Source organism: Delphinus delphis, chromosome 2 (assembly GCF_949987515.2).
Source record: "Delphinus delphis chromosome 2, mDelDel1.2, whole genome shotgun sequence".
In the NCBI taxonomy this organism is placed as follows: domain Eukaryota; kingdom Metazoa; phylum Chordata; class Mammalia; order Artiodactyla; family Delphinidae; genus Delphinus; species Delphinus delphis.
The window spans coordinates 98590003-98604333 of record NC_082684.1 but is presented as its reverse complement, the minus strand read 5'-3'; the positions used below and the strand labels follow the sequence as shown (position 1 = coordinate 98604333).

At 44.0% G+C, this 14331-nt stretch overlaps 1 protein-coding gene across 4 annotated transcripts in view; it reads right to left on the bottom strand.

The window, feature by feature from the left end:
- Positions 1 to 14331, bottom strand: part of DIP2C (disco interacting protein 2 homolog C) — a 359853-nt gene that overhangs the window by 89729 nt on the left and 255793 nt on the right. For all 4 annotated transcript variants that reach the window (XM_060005263.1, XM_060005260.1, XM_060005261.1 and 1 more), the window contains 7 exons: positions 13766 to 13889; positions 13371 to 13480; positions 13144 to 13246; positions 11304 to 11368; positions 8481 to 8574; positions 8278 to 8397; positions 6883 to 6997 (listed from right to left, as the gene is read on the bottom strand). In XM_060005263.1, coding sequence (XP_059861246.1) covers positions 6883 to 6997; positions 8278 to 8397; positions 8481 to 8574; positions 11304 to 11368; positions 13144 to 13246; positions 13371 to 13480; positions 13766 to 13889 — 731 coding nt within the window. The remainder of the gene's footprint in view (positions 1 to 6882; positions 6998 to 8277; positions 8398 to 8480; positions 8575 to 11303; positions 11369 to 13143; positions 13247 to 13370; positions 13481 to 13765; positions 13890 to 14331) is intronic.

Genomic DNA, 14331 nt, shown 5'->3' with positions numbered 1-14331 from the left:
TGGTGTGTCAGACACAGGTAGGAGGCACAGATATCCACGGCCTCGTTTACATGCAAAGAAACTGAGTGTCTCAGAGGCTAACTGGTCCATTAGAAAGTAAGTCTACAATCTGCTTTTTCTATCAGATAAGGTGGTTGTGAAAATCAAGATGAGAAGACTGAAAAGCACTCTTTCAAATGTACACAGTTCTGGACAAACTCAAGGTAAACAACACCACGGCGAACACTTGGCAAGCACTTGTCGGTCTTGAAATGCACCCTGAACTCTGCTCCTAGGACCTCTCTCCTATTGGATATGGTGAGCATGAAGTCTGTCATTTCAAGTCACATCAAAAACCAAAATGGGTTGGTGGGTAGCACAATGGAGTATTAACCACCGTGAGAATCTCTCTCTGCATGTGGGAATTCGCCGGCTGCTTTGGGCCAGTCATCAGTGATGCTCTGTTCATTTTCCTGCAACGAAGTGAAGTACCACTTCCTGAGGCACTCCAGGCAGATGCGTGCCGCCTGCAGGCGCCGGGTCTCCAGAACCACAGGGCACCTCTAGGACACGACATCACCTGGCCAAAGCCACAAAAGAACAAGACAAAACCTCAGAAAAAGAACTACATGAAGCAGAGATAAGCAATTTACCAGACAGGGCTCAAACTAGTGGTCATGAAGATGCGCACTGAACTCAGGAGAAGAATGGAGGAACTCAGTGGGAATTTTGATAAGGACACATAAAATATAAAAAGAACCAAACAGAACTGAAAAATAACAGAAATCAAAACAACACTAGAGGGACCCAAAAGCAGATCAGAGGATGCGGAATGGATCAGTCATCTGGAAAACTGGGTAGTAGAAATCATCCGATAGGAACAGCAAAAGAAAAAAGAAAGAAAAAACATTAAGATGGTTTAAGGGGCCTCTGGGACAACATCAAGTGCGTGAACATTCACACTATGGGGTCCCAGAAGGAGAAGAGACAGAAAACCTATAGCTGAAGAAATAATGGATGAGAACGTCCCTAATCTGGGAAAGGAAACAGACATCCTAGTCCAGGAAGCACAGAGGGTGTCAAGATGAATTCAAAGAGACCCACACCAAGACACATTATAATTAAAATGGTAAAGGTTAAAGATAAGGAGAGAATCTTAAAATCAGAAAGAGAAAAGCAACTATTTACATGCAGAGAACCGATAGAGACTATCAGCTGACTTGTCAGCAGAAACTCTGCAGCCCAGGGGTCTGGCAAGATATATTCGGAGTGCTAAAAGGAAACACTCAGAAGACTGTACCCACAAAGCTCTTATTCAGACTTGGAGAGAGAAGAATTTTACAGACAAGCAAAGTTACAGGAGTTCATCACCACTAAACTATTCTTACAAGAAATGGTTTATGGTTTCTAGGCCATAACTAGAAACAAAAAATTATGAAAGGAAAAATCTCATTGGTAAAGGCAAACATATAGTAAAGGTAATGGATCAACCACCTGTGAAGCTAGTAGGAAGATTCAAAGACAAAAGTAGTAAAATCATCTATATCCACAATAAATAGTTAAGCCACAGAAAATTAAAAAAATGTAAAATATGACATCAAAAACAAAATGGGGGGGAGTAAAAATGGAGTGGTTTTAAAATGTGCTCAAACTTAAGTGACCATCAACTTAAAACAGACGCATATATACACAGGTTGAAATATATGAACCTCATGGCAACCACAAACCAAAAACCTGTCACAGACAGGAGAATAAGGAGAAAGGAATGAAACACACCACACTGAAACAATTCTTTTTCTTTTGCTAATACCTTCTTACCCTGCCCACCTCCTGCCTACAAAAACCTTCCATTTTGTACAACCCCTAGGAGCGTCTTTCTACTTGCTAGATGGGATGCAGCCCAATTCATGAATTGCTTAATAAAGCCAACTGGACCTTCAAATTAAAAAGAAACAAAGTTGGAAAGCATGCCGGTATGTCTCCCCAAAAGGAATAATCCTTTTTATGAAGTGAGTGATCACAACTCAATGTCTCTGCTTTAGAAATCTGGATTTTTTTGTTTTTATTGAAATATAGTTGATTTACAATATTGTGTTAGTTTCCGGTGTACAGCAAAGTGATTCAGAGATATAAATACACACACACACACACACACACACACACACACACACACACACAGATACCCCTGTGCTACAAGATACTGAATATAGTTCCCTGTGCTATACAGTAGGTTTTGCTGTTTATTTTACATATAGTAGTGTGTATCTGTTAATCCCCAAATCCTGATTTATCCCTCCCCCACCCCCTTCCCCTTTGGTAACAGTAAGTTTGTTTTCTATGTCTGTGAGTCTGTTTCTGTTTTGTAAATAAGTTCATTTTCATCATTTTTTAAGATTCCACATATAAGTGATATCATATGATATTTGTCTTTCTCTGACTTACTTCACTTAGTATGATAATCTCTAGGTCCATCCGTGTTGCTGAAAATGGCATTACTTCGTTCTTTTTTTATGGCCGAGTAGTATTTCACTGTGTATATGTACCACATCTTCTTTATCCATTTGTCTGTCAATGGACACTTAGGTTGCTTTCATGTCTTGGTTATTATAAATAGTGCTGCAATGAACATTGGAGTGCATGAATCTTTTCAAGTTAGAGTTTTTGTCTTTTCCAGATATATGTCCAGGAGTGGGATTAATTCTATTTTTAGTTTCTTAAGGAACCTCCATACTGTTCTCCAGAGTGGCTACACCAATTTACATTCCCACCAACAGTGTAGGAGGGTTCCCTTTTCTCCACACCCTCTCCAGCATTTATTATTTGTAGACTTTTTGATGATGGCCATTCTGACCAGTATGAGGTGATACTTCATTGTAGTTTTGGTTTGCATTTCTCTGATAATTAGCGATGTTGAGCATCTTTTCACATGCCTGTTGGCCATCTGTATGCCTTCTTTGGAGAAGTGTCTATTTAGGTCTTCTGCCCAGTTTTTGATCAGGTTGTTCATTTTTTTGATATTGAGCTGTATGAGCTGTTTGTTTATTTTGGAAATTAATCCCTTGTCGGTTGCATCATTTGCAAATATTTTCTCCCAGTCAGTAGGTTGTCTTTTTGTCTTGTTTATGGCTTCCTTTGCTGTGCCAAAGCCTTAAGTTTCATTAGGTCCCATTTGCTTATTTTTGTTTCTATTTCCACTACTCTAGGAGATGGATCCAAAAAGATATTGCTGCGATTTATATCAAAGACTGTTCTGCCCATGTTTTCCTCTAGGAGTTTTATAGTATCTGGTCTTACATTTAGGTCTTTAATCCATTTTGAGTTTATTTTTGTATATGGTGTTAGAGAATGTTCTAATTTCATTCTTTTACATGTAGCTGTCCAGTTTTCCCAGCACCACTTATTGAAGAGACCGTCTTTTCTCCACTGTATATTCTTGCCTCCTTTGTCATAGATTAACTGACCAAAGGTGCATGGGTTTACTTCCTGGCTAATTTGCCTAGTTTTGTTAATAAACTTTTAATCTTTTTAAAGAAAGATTTTATAAAAGATTTTAAAACATGTTTAGAGAAACAATTAAAAATCCTTTGCTTCTTCCTGCCTGCTGATCCACACAGCAGAGGCGCACGTGCTGGTCTGAGAACAGGCTGAAGCCCTCAGGTTTACCTTGCTTTCTGGAGTGCTTTCTACTGAAACCTGTCAATACCCTGCTTATATAAACCACAGATTGCCAAAGCCCTGAATCTTCTATTGTCTATATTTTGTCTGTTTGGAACTATTTATTAGACTAGAAAAGCACCTCTTTTTCTTCATGTATAAAATGAAACCAGATGAACATCCTTCTAGCACTAAAGCTCTAGGCTGACTACATGTAAGTGCAGTATATGCGTCTTACTTTTTCTCTGAAAACAAGAGCTTTACCACCAGACAATAAAAATTCCATTCATTACTTTGGCCCACAGATGAAGTCCTCTTAAAGAAGAAAATTTATTTGAAGAAAATAAGACCTGATGTTGGGTCTCACTCAATTCATGCACATCATTTATTACTGAAGGGCAGGGATAACATTCCATAAACTAATGGAGATCTCACACTATTTATTAGCTTATTTGATGCTAATGAGCTGACAGTATTGGCTTCTTGATAATGGCACGTAACCTGACAGACTGAATAACAGCAGCCACAACTGGAAGATCATGAAGAAGGTTTAGAAGATCTTTTTTTTCCTGTAAGAACAATAATTCACTTGTCCACCGTTTGAAACTAAGAAGTCTACTTTTTCTTCACTTGTCCTCCCTATGACTATCCTTGTCCCTAAAAAATAACTTGAAGTTTTTTAAAGGTTAAAAAACTTATTAGGAAAATATAACTGATACAATGTTATAAATGGTTACTCCCATATGAAGATAGTTTTTACAAGTTTGAAAGCTTTTTGCACAGACTGTTAACAGCGTGGATTGCACTTATATCAGCTAGATATGAGTCAGATATGAGGCAGCACCTATAAACATCATTTTTTCTTTTTTTGTCTAAAGCTGTAAGAAATGCCAATTCTCAAGTCCTACTTTTTAACTTAAATAAGCGGCATTTCATTCATATGACATTCTCAGATGTCAGTCAGGAGGCTGTGTTAAAATGAGGTCTTGCCAGCATTTCTAAATTGCCTTGGCTGGGAACTACAGCTCTATGGAGTAGCAGGTTATGGTCAGCTCTATTGAGTATGTTCTTATGTACCTTATAAGAATGTAAATCAAACAACAAAAATCTGAATTTGAACAAATTAAATATCATTATTTTTCATGTCATCTTCAAAAAAAACCTCCTTTGCTCATCCCTTCCCCCTCTGCCAATCAACTCTGGCATAATCTATACAACATACCTTAAAGGCACAGAGAAAACACTTTTAGGAAAAGCAAATGAGCAAATCATTTGATCATAACAAGTCTACATGAATGAATCATTCATTCTGTGAATCATCTCTGGCAATGGTACTACTTCACAGAACTGTGGAATCTTAAAAATTTACAGGTAGAAGGAAATTGAGAGATTACTGAGTCCAAGCCCCTTGTTTCTTGGTGAAGGAAACCGAGGCCCTGGAGAGAAGGAATGTGCCCAGGATCCTGGGGCCAGCCACCAGCGGGCGGGGCTCAAACTGGGACTCCTGGCCCCAACATGCTTCCGGAGGCTGAGTCCCCTTAGAGTCAAATTAGACACATACTTGAATACTGATTTCTGCAGGACAACATGATGGCAAATCTGCTATTGCAATCCTGATGTGTTTTGTACTCCAAGGTCGGACATAAATCTCAGAAGATTATTTGTTGCAAACCTTCTCTTTTGGGGACGACAATGCCATCCTTTAAAAAATGAAGACTGGATTCTGGTTAATGGTGCCATATTTCCTCATCAATTTAAATTACGTTATAGACTTTTAATTTCTGGTTCACTCAAAATTAAAAGTGGCTTCTGGGGACTTCCCTGGTGGCACAGTGGTTAAGAATCCACCTGCCAACGCAGGGGACACAGGTTTGGGCCCCGGTCCAGGAAGATCCACATGCCGTGGAGCAGCTAAGTCTGTGCACCACAACTACTGAGCCTGTGCTCTAGAGCCCGCGAGCCACAATTACTGAGCCTGCGTGCCACAACTACCAAGCCCACGTGCCACAACTACCGAAGCCCTCGCGCCTAGAGCCCATGCTTCGCAACAAAAGAAGCCACCGCAATGAGAAGCCTGCGCACTGCACCGAAGAGTAGCCCCTGCTTGCCGCAACTAGAGAAAGTCTGCGCACAACAACGAAGACCCAACACAGCCAAAAATAAATAAATAAATAAATTTATTTATTTTAAAAAAGTTGCTTCTGATACTTTAAAGGTTTTCAATTTCTCAACCTGTTAGGCGGCCTGGTTAATTTCACATTAACAAACTCCTAAAAGCATCAGAAGGTGTCTCTTTAAGGGCAACCTTTACATGAATATTTTTGCGAATCCTAACCTTTCAGTAAAAAGAGCAGAACTCATGCACTTTGTGCACCGAAAGCTCTGTCATCCACTGCTACAACAGAGCACACTGGTGTGACACGAAATAAAACATACTTAGAGACAGAACCCAAAGACGCTGGCGAATTAGTCATGTATAGGCTGCAAACGTCTGGGTGATGCAAACCCTCCTTTCTCAGGTTAGTGTGGATTACTGGGAGCTGCTGACGGTCAGACAGGCCGCTCTAGCCCTTCTCACCCTGGGCAGGGTGAGCTCTTACGAGTCGTACCACGGCCTGTCCCTGACAGGCCCCAGTGGCTCTGAAGCAGGCAGTGATGCAGGAGTGACCTAGGACCAAGGGCACTCACTGTGCTTGCTGGCCTTAGCAAGAGCCCCAGAAGCCCAGCCCCACACAGCGGGAGATTCCAGGCCCCAGAACCCTCTGATGTGCTGCTGAGCTGCTCAAAAGCTCAGAAAACCAGTTTTTAAAGTGCAGTATGTGCAGTATTGCAGAAAATGAAGATGACATAAAACCCGCATGTCCAAGGGCACAGGGGTGGCCACAAAAATTTCGTTTCATCCAACATTTACTCTGTTCTATCCTCAAGTTAAACCTGAGCCTAATACAAGCAAATGAAAATGTGCATAACCTGCCAGGACAAGGTTCACTGCTCAGCGTGCCTGTGGACAGACTTCCACTCACTCGGGAATTACAGCGAACCTCCAGAGTGAAAAGTGAGTTTCTAACTAACGAATCTAGACTATTTAAGAGAATCCATTCTAGAATACACTAGAATAAAACCTCGTCTGGAAAATCTGGGTCCTGTTTTTATTCTCACACTAAGATGAACTGCGATGGCTCCGGGTCTCTGTTAGCTGCTGAATGAGACCCCTCCCCAGGCTGCCCACTTGAGTTAACACAGCAGTACCTCCTGATGGCCACGGTGAGAGCCTCTGGTGAGCTGGCGCATGGACAGATGACCTCCTGGCGTAGACCTTTACTTTGGAAGACGTTGAGAAACGCGTCACAGGAAGAAATAGACCCTAGAGGGAAAGGGGGGATGATAATCAGACAGGTGAAGCAATGTGGACAATTAAAAGTATCCCATAATATAAAATGCTTTTGAAGTTAGGATCTAGGCACATGGGGAGTTAGGCAGCATGGAAAAATACTTTATTTAATATATAACTTATCACTCGTGTTACAATGAAAGATAATATTATTCTCAAACACAGAACTCAAGAATTTAAAAAATGCAACTTCTATACTTAAAACCTTTTTGCTGACTGAAGAACTTAACTTTAATAACTTTTCTGAGACATGTTCTACCATTTTCAACATGCATGTTCCAAGAAATAAGTAAATCTAAACCCAACTAAATGAAGAAAACATTTCTCTATATTAATATGAGTGATGAGATCAAGGTATAATTACTAGGAACCTATCAGCTAAACTAGCTCCTAATACAAGTTTACCTTGCTTCCTGTAAGACATATTACTCTGAAGAGTTATGGGCAAAATCAATCGTGTACTAAACAGCCCACAATTTATGGAGTTATTTTGTAAATGGAAGAATCACTTATAAAACTAATACAAAATCACCTGTTTGCAAGTCCACTTTTGCATATCAGATGTTCTTTAAGAAAGTATATACTGCTTTAATTTACAAATATATATGCTGCAGAGTTTACAAATGTGGTCAGAAACATACATTGTTCATTCAATTCACTTCATTCACTTTGCTTCTCGCTTATATACTCTTCTCATAAAAAACAAGCTAGCTGGGTTTTTGTTTCAACTGACTGAAATATTTCTCAAGGTATATTAACAGTATCCTGTGGAACTGCTAATTTATTTTACCTAGGTAATTTCTGCTACAGGATTTGATAATAAAATTCCATTAAAAATGACAAATCAAATTTCCTGATCAATAAAACTACTATGGACCATAAAATAATAATAGTTAATATTTCTTGAGCACTTATTATATCCCAAGGAACTGTACACAGGGATTGCTTCATTTAATCCTCATAAAATCTGATGACTGGGTACCATCTTGCAGCTAACAAAAGGAGAAGAATTTTAACAAGTAAGATATGTTCTCTTCAGAATCAGGAAGTGGAAGGGCTAGGACTCAACCCTAGGGCTGTGTCTGGACCTTCAGGCCCTGGTGCCCGTAGGCTACGCTGAGTAATACTGTTTGGCTATTATCTTAAGGCCACTTCTTCACTAAGGTAAAGACTAGAAAAGGGAAAAATCAAACCCCAGAGAATGAAACCTGGAGAATGAGGCCCCCTCCTGACTGCCTGGTGCCGTCACTTACAGGGATTTGCGCCGTCGGCCACTATCAGCATCCGGAGAGAGGAGAGGTTGATGTCTCTCTGATCCCTGTGTGCCACCAATGCCCAGTGCATGTCCCTGGATTTGACACAGGCCACTTTTGCTGAAGGAGAAGCAGGGGGGAAGTGAGTCACCGCCTGTGCCGCAGGATGGCGTGACATTAAAGGGGCAGCCTCCGCAACGCACCTTTGTACTGGCAGACCTTCTGAATCCAGGACAGCGGGTTCACCTTCATCAGCGAGTACGGGATGCTGATCACGTGCATCATGTTCATGACGCTCTGAAAGCAGGACACTGGGCAGTGAGTGGGGGAGGGCTCCATGTGGGACTCACCCTGCTGCCAGGGGCTCCCTGGTGGGAGGGTGGGGACCACACGGGCATCTCACTGGGGATGATCCTTTAAGAGGCTGTGGGAGTGGAGGCGACTTCTCAAAGCTTGTCTAGTCCTCCCGACTCCTGCTTCTACTGATACAACTCAAGAATCTAAGTCCAATGGAAGCAACCTAAGTGTCCATCGACAGATGAATGGATAAAGAAGGTGTGGCACATACATACAATGGAATATTACTCAGCCATAAAAAGAAACGAAATTGAGCTATTTGTAATGAGGTGGATAGACCTAGAGCCTGTCATACAGAGTGAAGTCAGAAAGAGAAAGACAAATACCGTATGCTAACACATATATATGGAATTTAAGAAAAAAAAAAGTCATGAAGAACCTAGGGGTAAGACAGGAATAAAGACACAGACCTACTAGAGAACGGACTTGAGGACACAGGGAGGAAAGGGGAAGCTGGGACGAAGTGAGAGAGTGGCATGGACATATATACACTACCAAATGTAAAATAGCCAGCTAGTGGGAAGCAGCCGCATGGCACAGGGAGATCAGCTCGGTGCTTTGTGACCACCCAGAGGAGTGGGATAGGGAGGGTGGGAGGGAGACGCAAGAGGGAGGAGATATGGGGATATATGTATATGTACAGCTGATTCACTCTGTCACACAGCAGAAACTAACACACCATTGTAAAGCAATTATACTCCAATAAAGATATAAAAAAAAATCTAAATCCAAATCCTTTTCTTATAAAAACTTAAGCTGAATGATCACTTTTTTATTGGCCTTTCAGTCTTGAAGGTTAATTCTCTCTGGTGTATTCTACTCATTTTTATTCACAAAATTAATTTCCTTTATTAAATGTTACACTGAAATCCAAGGAGCGGTGGAAAGTTGTCTTAACACCCTCACTCTTCCATCTAGCCTGGCTCATGTAGACCAGGACCCGTAAAAGGTTTCTTTCTTTAAAATGGATGACAAAAACTAACTTTTTAAGTAAATGGTCAGTCCTCACACATTGCAGCTGGGACTCACACATCTGAGTGGCTGCACGCACAGACCTGGCAGGAAGGGACCACAACACGGGGAGCACTGGACAAGATCCCCCCTGGTCGGCTCTGCCCCCGCTGTGGGTGGAGGGGGAGAGAGAGGGCACGGACACTCTGCAGAGTGCTGGTCTAGCTCAGAAGCTCTGCAGGAAGATGACCACGTGCACCCTCCCCCACACGGGTGAGCCTGCTCACCGCTAGCATTCACCTCCCTCACCTCGCACTTGCTCCCCATTCCATACTGGGGGTGGGAGCATCTTCCACCATAAAGAAGATAAGATGCTTTGGAAGAATGCGTGCTGCCTAGCCAGAGACCTGTCTTGCTCTAGAAGGTGGCAGCCAGAGACAGACTCAGAAACCACCAATTCCGGAGGCAGTAATCCACAGCATCAGGGAGCAGGCGGGTGACCACGTCAACAAGATCTATCACACAGCTCTTGAAAGCAAGACTGTCACGAGAGAACTCTGATGGCAACGGTCATCAAGCAAGTAGATGGGCCAGGCACTCACTGAACGTTAAACCACGTGGTTCTCACACAGTCAACATTCCCATTGGACACATAAGGAAAACAGGTGCAGAGTGACTCAGGCAACAGACGATTCTTGGGCACAGGAGCAGGGGACGTGCCCAGAGTCACAAGCTACAGAAGGAAGGACCAACATCCAACCTGGGTTCTCTGAGGCTGTGCTCTTCCCATGACACCAGCAGCCCACGGGTAATGCATGTGTGGGGCTGTGTTTCTGTCTCACCGACTAGTGTCCAGGCGGTAAAAGAAGGAAGCTGGCTGGGCCGGGGCCCCAAACCTTTGTCTATATGATGTCTGCATAAATTCTGGTTTATCAAGAAACAACAAATCCCTCTTTTTATAGTTATGTTCCTATCACTCATGTAAAACTACTAGAGTTTTTTGCTTCTAAAAAGATATACGGTTTCAGCATAAGAAACTTAAAAAGAAAAACAGGTGAGTGGAAATCATCACATATGAAACAGACACAGGGAGATTCGAAGCAGTGATGCTACATATACTTCTTAAGTGCTAAGCATATCTTAATAATAAGGTTATCCCTCTATTAAAAGTGCCTACAGCTTTGAATGGCCATCACTTCTCAAGTGGCACTAACAAAAATGAGACATACATTCTCTGCAATTCGTGTTGAATTTTTGGCCAAGGGGAAATCTCAAAGTACTTTTCCCCCTGCAGCATAATTCCCGAAACAGTCATTAAACGATGATTCACAGAAAGATAAAAAGAATTTTGTAGCCAAATCATATGTATGGGCAAAGTGACCCAAATGCAAGACATCAACGTTTCTGCACAATCTGAAATGCCAACCGTGGGAAGAAAGATCCTGAACTTCCCTGAGCCTAAAAAGGCCGCTCTCTCTCACAGCCGCAGCCTCAGAGTGTGGGCCCACGATGCAGGCAAGCAGCCACTGACCCGCTGGTCTACTGAGCTCCTGGAAGTTACATTAACTTAAGACTTCTAAAAATGGTAACTTTTCTTTATAATGTGGGAGGAAGGGGCTTACCCAAGCCGCTGTGTACACAGATCATCATTCTAATCCCAACACTGAGCACATTCAAAGTTAAACAGGACACTGCAGAGCAAGGGGCGTCTCACTTACTGTTAGGATTCCGTGCCAAAGCCCAACGTCTTTCTTGAAATCCAACACATTCACAATTGTTTCAGCTATAAAATAAAGAGTCAAAGATTTTAACAAAAGACGGTCACAGACCAAAGGACAAAAAAAATCCAATACCACATCAGTGGGAAGTAATGGGTCTTAGAAAAACATCATTTCACTGTCTTTACAGAAATGCTGCAGCCTCCAATCAGACCCATTTAAAATGCTGGCCTGCCTGGGAAGTGTTTCTAGATGAGTATTCTGATACACAACTTAACAGCAATAGCTCTTCACAGCATCACTTAAAACGCCTTATTCCTTCTCCTTTTATATATTGGGTTGGCCAAAAAGTTCGTTTGGGTTTTAATGAACTATTTGGCCAACCCAATATTTGTTTTCCCTCTCCCTGCCTTTTCTTTCTTAAAAGATTCTTTTCATTTCCATCACATGTTCTCCCAAGAGAGGGAAATGCTGTGTACTTGCAGGAGGAGGCAATTTTCAGCAAACCTGCCACTAGAATGCTCGCCAAAGCTTCAGTACCGAGTGCCTCACCCCCTTTCAAAAAGGGACATTCAAAATACACAGCCTGTATTCTATCTTACGCAAGATTTTTAAAAGTGGAGAATCAGGAAGCAAGTATGTATCTATCTTCCCCAATCCCTGCAAGAGTGATGGCCCTGGACCTTTAGGAAATTAGGGCAAGGAATACAGGTCATGAGGTTGTGAGAAAAACTAGAAAACTGAAAACAGTGACAAACAGGGTGGTGATCATTAGAGGCAGTGTGTCTCCACGTGTGACAATGTCTGGGAAACTTGTCCAGGGACCAAACATCAGTGGAACATCTCCACGAGACAAGTGAACTGGTCTTAAAAAGGGAGACTGCCAGAAGGATGGGGAGAGAGAGAAAGCAAATGAGAACAGCAAAAAGAGAAAAGTGTCTCATCCATGGCTCGTGACAGACGCTTGGGTACTGGGAAGAGACTCCAGTGTGGCGGGTGCCTGCGACGTGGCTACTGCGGGGACCTGATGGCAGACACTCCAGCGGAGGGAGCTGTGGGTACGTGGGGTCTGATCCTTCCTACCATGAGCCCGTCAGCGCTGTCAACATGGTTACCTCCAGTGACCCTAACTCTGTGCCTCCAGGACAACCCCAAACAGGGCAAAGAAAGCACATCATGGAAACCAACCCTTTGACTGTGAAATGCAGCCCCAGAATCCAAGCCAGTTGCGGGGAGGGGGGTGCACTGTAGCATGCGCACTTTTTTAAAGCTCCCAAAGAGGTTCCACTGTGCAGCCAGGAACGAATATACATCAGTGGTGGCAACTATCTGTTATGGCCTAGACTGTTTTCTCCCAAATTCCTATGTTGAAGCCCTAACGCCAAGTATAAATGTGCCTGGAGATGGGGCTCTAAGGAGATAATTAAAGTTAGGTAAAGTCATAGGGTGGGGCCTGATCCAATAAGAATGGTGTCCTTATAAGAAGAGGAAGACACACCAGAGCTCCCTCTGCACAGAGAGGTGAGGCCGTATGAAGACACAGCCAGAAGGTGCCGTCCGCGGGCCTGGAAGGGGGTCTCCCAGGAACCAACCCTCTGGCACTGGATTTCAGACTTCAGCCTCCAGACTGTGAGACGTCAACATCTGTTGTTTAAGCCCCAGTCTGTGGCGTCTGTTTTGGCTGCCAGAGCAGACTGAGACGCCAACTAAACAATCCAACACACAGACCTTCGGTGGAGCCGCAGGACTCTCTGAGCGACTAGTGGGAACAACACTCATCTCCATGGGGCTGGGGGCTGGGGGCTGGGGTCAGGGTCCCCCGGGAATGGTCTGCCCATACCTTCTGTGTAGCCACACGCCTGTGTGAGGGCCTGGCAGTGGGTCAGAAGCGCGATCCTCGTCACGGTCACCCCGAGCACGCTCCCATCCTTGCACGTCTTGTACTGCAATGAGAAGGTGCTGAGAGGGTAGAGCTCCGGGCCCACATCCACCTCTGACCCTGAGCTGTGTAAGGGTTGCAGTGCGTGTCACTCAGTTCCCCAACCTCGTCCAGACCCAGCAACTCACCTCGATATACGCAGTGTCATTATTTGCGTCCTTAATGTGCGGGAACCAATCTCGAGGAGGTTTAGAGAGATGTTTTGACTCTGTGACAAACCATAATAGCTTTGGCCAACCTTGGAAATAAAGGACAAATTCCTTTCAGGCAAGCATCCCCCAGAAGACAGGTGTGACACCACCTTCCCGTTGGTGGCATGCTTCACAACAGCACAAGCCAGACCAAACCTCTGGTGTTTCCACCAAGTCTAAGGCCACGGCTAAGGTGCTGTAAGCCTCCTGCAGTTACAGCACATCACGTGCAGGCTGAGAGCATGTGGGGTGTGATCTGAAACCTCGTGTGTGGACGGTGTGTTGGCAAGATGCCTCGGAGCACATCCTCCCCGCCCGGCACTGAGGCTCACCTTTGAACTGTGGGATCTCCCCCGTCGGGCTCTTCGGCAGCCCTTTGTGGCAAGCGTCACTCGTCAAGGCTACAGTCACTCCACAGCTTCCAAGCAAGAACCCGATCTGCTGGCTTCCTGCGTCCTGGGAGACGGCAGCAAGGAGAGAAGGGTCACGAGCAGAGGTGATGGCCACTCTCCTAAAAAAACACGGTCTCGCCCTTGGGCCCTGGGATGGCACCAACCTTCCTGAGGAGAGGTTCAACCAGAGTGCCAGGGCACGGGCTGGTGTCTACACAGCTGGGGTCAGATCTCAGGCTGCCGCTTGCCAGCTGCCTGACCTTGAACAGGCCACTAGCTTGGCCTCAGTCTCGTCACCTGCGCCGTGTCCTTGGCTGGCTGTAAGGGATGCACACGGGGAGCACAGAGCGTGCTGCGCTCAGGGGGTCTCATTCTGTTACCCTCTGGTTGTACAGGACCGTGACCTCAGGACACAGAGCGGGTCCAAGAACACATCTCTGCACTCAGGACACTAACCCCAAGCGGTCTTTGATCACATCCGGCGTGATGGACTGGACACCCATGCC